The sequence below is a fragment of the Echinops telfairi genome, unplaced genomic scaffold (assembly GCF_000313985.2).
Source record: "Echinops telfairi isolate 266 unplaced genomic scaffold, ASM31398v2 ScPeMD7_2;HRSCAF=8, whole genome shotgun sequence".
NCBI classification, from domain to species: Eukaryota; Metazoa; Chordata; class Mammalia; order Afrosoricida; family Tenrecidae; genus Echinops; species Echinops telfairi.
In genome coordinates this window covers 63,149,563-63,155,867 of record NW_022103898.1, presented here as the reverse complement: position 1 = coordinate 63,155,867, position 6,305 = coordinate 63,149,563, and the positions used below count along the sequence as shown (strand labels likewise).

Genomic DNA, 6,305 nt, shown 5'->3' with positions numbered 1-6,305 from the left:
GCTGTGAGTGGGAAATGACTCAATGGCCGTTTGTTTTGAGAATAGGTTTTTGTCTTCATGTTCATTCCTGGAAAAGTGAATATAATTTTTTTCTTAAATGATGAATACATATTATTTTGTATTCATCATTTCAGAAAAAGATGGATACAAAATATAAATGCCCATAATTTCATGAAAAAATGTTAATAAAAATTAGGGTTCACCTTATTATTTAAATGATTAATTTTATTCATGGCTCTTACATATATTTTAACAATCCATACATCCATTATATCCAGCGGGCATGTACAATTATTGGGGTCAACAATTTCTAAACATTATCTTTCTTCTTGAGCCTTTTGCTATCAGCTCCTCTTTTTTTCCCCTCCCTCCCCACCCTGTCACCCTTGGGAACCCTTGATATGTATGTATTATTATTACTTATACATATCTTACACTACCCATTCTATCCCTTCAACACTATCCTGGTATTCAATAAACCTTGAGAAGGTTTATTCTGCTGTCATTGCTATTCATTCCCCCTTCACCCTCTTCTTCCCCCTTCCCTTCTGCTACCTTCTGGAATTATTACTCCCACTACTGATGATGAGGGGGTTTGTCTTTCCTCAATTCCGTATATTGAAAGTTCTCATCTGTGCTGCAGTACATTCTCTGGTCTAGCAGGATTTGTGAGGTAGGACTGAGATCATAATAGTGGGGGGGAGAAAGGATTAAAGAAATCAGAGGAGTGTTGTGCGTTTCCTTGACGATAAACTGCCGCCTGGATGTATTTTCTGCTCCGTGGAGCCCCTCTGTATGGCAATGCCTAATTATCCACGATGGACTCTGGGTCTCCACCTTGACCCCTCTCCATTACCTTGATGAAGTTGTTTATTTTTGAACTTCGGATGACTGTTTCCATGGACACCTCAGGTTCACACAGGCTGGTGTGCTTCTTTGTTGTGGGCTTTGTTGCTTCCCTGTTAGATGGCCACTTGTTTGGCTTCAAGCTTCTAAGACCGCAGACACTATATCTTTAAATAGCAGGGCACCATCTTCTCCCCCACCATCTCAATTTTTTATTATTTTTTGACCATTTTATTAGCATTCATCCACATATCATACAATTCAATAATTCAATCATATCAAGAAGTGTTGTACAATTATGACACATTCCATTCTAGAACATAGTCTTCTTCATAGTAATCATTATTATTCATGTAATTGGCACACTTTGTGTTACATAAATGTTTGTTTTCCCTTTAACATTGGTCAAATTCAAAGTAAAGGAAAACATTTCTGGTTTGGAAACATTTTAATTCCCAATTATTTCTGATCCAAGTGTTTAAACACAGTTATTTCATCATATTTTCCTGTAATACTTAGGACACTAGGTCTCTTTATTCCAACACAAAAAGAAATCCTTTAAAGCCTATTGACCAATAAACCATCCTGTTTTCAGCATATGTCAAAGGGTGGGGCCCTCAAAGGCAAAGAAGGAAGTTAAAAGATGTTAAATACTGGACTTAGGTCCTCCTGCTCAGTTGAGTGGTTCGACTTCCCAGTCAACATGAAGGTGCTCCTTATTCTGGGGTTTCTCTTCCTTTCAGTCACCGTCCAGGGAAAGGTCTTTAAAAGGTGTGAGCTGGCCAAAAGGTTGAAAGAACTTAGAATGGATGGCTACGAGGGAATTAGCTTGGCAAACTGTAAGTTGGCTCTCCTTTGTATTTCCACATATGGTAGTTATATGTGGGTAGAAGAACAGTAGGAGAGGATAGATCTAAAGAAAGTGTCTTAGATGCCTAATGCTGCTATAAGACATACGACATGTGGAAGGGCATCACAAAAAGAAAAATAGTTTAGGAGGCTTCCAGATAAAACACAGTTTAGGAGGCTTCAAGGTCAAGTTGAAGTGTCAGCTCTAGGGACCGGTCTTTGTCTCCTTTCAACATCTGTGGGCCAGCATTCCTTGGAGCACCCCATGTGTCTTGGCATCAATGGCCCTCAAAGTCTGGGATGTCCTCACTGCAGGGATTCCAGGGTCCAAAGGATACTCTCTACTCTTGGTTCTCCTTGAAAAGTCGTTAGGTCCTTAGTTCTCCCTAATCCCACTTTGTTTCTCTGTCTCTCTCTCCCGTTATCTTTCACAAGTTCAAAAGTGTGACTCAAGTAAGGGCTAACTTGAAGAAAGCTGGGACATGGCACTTGGAACCAAGGCCTGGCCAGACTAACACATACACACACTGCGGAAGAGGGGGGGGGGGGCGGCAAATCAATCAATGACCAAGAGGCTATTAGTGAAGTGGAATTTTTCTTTTCATATACTTGAAATGGTTTGAAACACAAACTGGCTACTGTAAAATAAGAAACAGCAGTTTGAGGAATAAGGGAATGAGAGGACTAAATTCCTTCCTTTCTTTGTGTAAGAGCATCCATTGTTCCACTGAATTTGCCCATTATTTCAGGCTCCATAGCACAAGTTGGCTGACTTAAAAGGGACAGTGGAAAACCCTGAACATCTCTGTCAACCCCTTAATCAATTCTAGCTATTTTCATTTTGTAATTTAGTTCTTGAGAGCCTAGAGTGATGGATTATATTGTTATAACTCCCCTGCTTTGACACGAGGAGCCCTGGTGGTATTCTGGTTACTCATTGGGCGGCGATCCACATGGTCAGCAGTTCAAAACCACCAGCAGCTCTAAGGGAGAAAGACTGGACTTTCTATTCATGCACAGATTCAAAACGCACAGAGGGTCACTATTACTCAATACAGACTCGATGACACTGAGTTTGAGTGAGTCATGATACAGGATTTTTAATAATAACATAAAAAAAATGATGCTGAGCTCCCAATACAAAGGCAATCAGATTCCATTTGTCCTTAGGATCTATATTACATAATGATCCCTGGACGCAGCGTTAATGTTATTTTTTATTAGTCTTATTCACTTGATTAATAAATTTTCATTTTCTTCCAGATACTTCAAAAGGTGCCCTATATTAAAAGTTACTCTATACTTTTCAGTTGGAATTCACATATTTCCCCTCAGTGACTAGTTTTGAATAATTAAGTGAATTAATGATTCATTGATGAAATATTCCTGTTCTGTCGTTTGACTTGCCATTCAACATCCCTTTGGGGATTTTATGGAACCATCTGCCTCTCAGAAAACTCTTCATTTCTTTACTCAAAAGCATTTGTCCATCAGCTGAAGAATCCGTGGGTGGTGCAAGTGGGTCACCGCCTCCGCTGCTAACTGAGAGGGTGGGGGTGGGGGTCCACTCAGAGGTGCCTTGGAAGAAAACACAGTCGTTCAGAACCCTGTGCAACACTGTTGGACTCTGATATGCACAGGGTGCCCATGAAGTGCACATTTAGGAAATCCCCTAAGCAACTCTGGCCTAGTCTCTTCTGCTCTAGGCTGACCGTTGCCTGAGGGATCCGAATACACTGCTATCAAGTCCATTCGAACTCAGAGAGACTCATAAGGACCAAGTAGTAGTGCATCGTAGGGCTCCTGAGATTATAAACCTGCCTGGAGCAGACAGCCTCAGCTTTCTCCCAAGGAGTAGCTGGTGTGTTTCAACTGCAAACTTCGGAGTTCCCTGCCGGGCACTTGACCCACGGCACCACTAGGGTGCCTGAGGAGTTTGCAGAGGAGAAAAATAATGGAAGAACTTTTATAGTTTTAAAAGTATGTTTTCTTGTTCCATTAGTCTTATAAAATTACCTGAATGGCAATTAAGAATCTTGATAGAGGACCATTTAACAGTAAGAGGAACGGGTGTGGCTTCGTGTGTTGAGTGTGACACTGTGAACAACAAACTCATTGGTTCAAACCAACCAGCCCAACTGAGGGGGAAATATGAGGCTATCTCATGAAGACTTACTGTCTCAGAAACCCCTACCCTGAGTTATTATGGGTAGAATCCACCCTGTAGTGGGGTGGTGGTGGTGGTGGTGGTTTGGGGTTTGTCTCTTTGAAAAATGCTGAAGTATTAAGATATTTTTCAAGTTGAATACATCTTTATACACACAGTGTGAGTGATTTGGTATTGCTTCCTTATTACTTTTCAGGGATGTGCTTGATCAAATGGGAGAGTAGTTATAACACCCAAGTTAAAAAACACATTCGAGGCAAAAGCTCAAACTATGGAATTTTTCAGATCAATAGCCACTACTGGTGCAATGATGGCAAAACCCCAAGATCACGTAATGCCTGCCGTGTATCCTGCAACGGTAAGACTAGTTAAGGCTGAGTGGTGCACAGGACACATCTGGTTATACTTCCCAGAGATTCAGTGCCAATGTGAGAGGCTCGAAGGGCTTATCAGGGACACAGAAGAACTCCAGCTCAAACTCAAGGGAATTTATTGACTTTTGTGGATTAAAAAATATTTGGTTGATCTCATGTAAAATAATATACAGATGTTTAATGCATAGCATTACAAATAAGTACTACAAAATTGATATGATTATATTTTAAAATCTTAAATCTCTAATAGAGAAGATTACTTTTAGAATAGTTTGTTAAATCTAGTTTTAACTTTTTGGAATTACATAATCATCTGTGGCCATTGAATAAATACTAGGAAATACTAAGAAACAAAACTGCATAATCAAACATGATTTACTTTGGGTATATATTTTTCTGTACTATGTATCATTCATGTAAATGAATGTAAAGCTGTATCATGTGCATGGTTACACACATATATATATGTCAACAATTTCTTGTGAAAATGAAATTGTCTACTGCTTTACAATATGCTTTTAATTGTTTATGGAGCTGTGGTGGCACAGTGAGTTGAGTGCTGAGCTGCTACCCAGAAGAGCTGTCTGCACCTGTGCAGACTCAGTCTCTGAGACCCTGAGGAGCAGGGCTGCTCCGTTCAGTGGGGTTGGACTTGATGCCTAGGGTTTGCTTCTTTTTTCTCTTTTTATTGTTTAAAGTGATCTCTGTGGTAAGGCATATTACCATATTTGAAAGATGAATAGAATTTCATCACACAGATATTTCACTGTTTATTCATTCAACTCCTGTTGGAGAAACTTAAATAATTTCACTTTTCCTTTTTTAAATTACTATGGAAATCCTTCACTGAACCTTTGGGTTTGCTCCTATTTCTTTCCTTTTCTTAAAAATCATTTTATTTGGGGTTATTACAGCTTTTATAACATTCCATGCATCAATTATATCAAGCATATTTGTACATTTGTTCCCATAAACATTTTCTAGACATTTACTTTCTATTTGAGCCCTTGGGGCCCCACTATTTCTTCAGTGATTTCCTAGAAGTTGTATTTCTAAATAAAAAATTACCGGGCTGTTTTGTTTCTTTTTTATTACACAGGACACACAGGACCTACGACTGAATTAATGAATAATTTGGAACTTTTTTAAAACTTTGTGAATAATAAACACATTTGTTTGTTTTATGGCAAATGTGATAGTATGAAGATAAATCTTCCCCCTATTCTTAGATAAATGGATCCTTGTATGGTGTTCTTTCCTCAGCCCAGTAGAGTAAGCTATTTACACATAAGCATATAGTAAGATTTCCATCAAAGTTGTTTGATGTCTCATCTCTTCTTTTTCAGCTCTGCTAAAAGATGATATCACTCAAGCTGTAGCATGTGCGAAGGAGGTTGTGAGTCGTCCACAGGGCATTAAAGGATGGTATGTTTTCAGGTGTTAAAGGGGTGAATGGTGGCGGGTACGCATTGGTCTACTAAGCACAAGTGGGCTGTGCATGCCCAACGAGCCGCTCCAAGGGAGAAGATGAGGCCGTCTGCTCCTGTAGAGCTTTACAGCCTCAGAAACTCTATGTATGATCTGCATGAGTCAAAAAGACTCAAGGGAGTGGAGTGTTTGGGTTTGATTTTTTTTTGGGGGGGCGGTTATTGATATGTGCCGAGAGCTGTATTTTAAAGGCCAAACTATGCTACTAAGAATTAAAATTGCACCTTTAGGTTTATGCTGAGCAATTTAAGACCTCAATATTGGAAGAGATAATCTACCTTAACTAACTCTACCTGTGAATTCCACATTCTTATGCTCTGGGGAGGCCTAAGGAGGGAGTGCAGTGCTTTGTCTGCATAGCTGCCTTTAATAGACAGTAATACCTGATTCTGTGCATAGACTATATTTTATTTATTGAAAAAAATACTTTTCCATGACAAAATTTGAAGGGTGTGTATTACGATGAAGGGATCTTAATTAACCCTTTCACGGTACGTCTTCCCTTTTGTTACAGGGTGGCATGGAGAAACCGTTGTGAGAACCGGGATCTCACTCAATATGTACAAGGCTGTGGAGTTTAA

General features: G+C 39.5%; 1 protein-coding gene across 1 annotated transcript; it reads left to right on the top strand.

The window, feature by feature from the left end:
• The first annotated feature begins 1,549 nt into the window (after window positions 1-1,549).
• On the top strand, window positions 1,550-6,305 carry LOC101657487 (lysozyme C-like). Its single transcript, XM_004700459.1, has 4 exons — window positions 1,550-1,685; window positions 4,059-4,220; window positions 5,583-5,661; window positions 6,239-6,305. The coding sequence occupies exons 1-4, from the start codon at window positions 1,550-1,552 to the stop codon at window positions 6,303-6,305; spliced, it is 444 nt and encodes a 147-aa protein (XP_004700516.1).

Coding starts and splice junctions, on each gene's coding strand:
- LOC101657487 (XM_004700459.1), top strand. CDS start 1,550: ATGAAGGTGCTCCTTATTCTGGGGTTTCTCTTCCTTTCAGTCACCGTC. Junction 4,221..5,582: donor CTGCCGTGTATCCTGCAACG/GTAAGACTAGTT, acceptor CTTCTTTTTCAG/CTCTGCTAAAAGATGATATC. Junction 5,662..6,238: donor CCACAGGGCATTAAAGGATG/GTATGTTTTCAG, acceptor CTTTTGTTACAG/GGTGGCATGGAGAAACCGTT.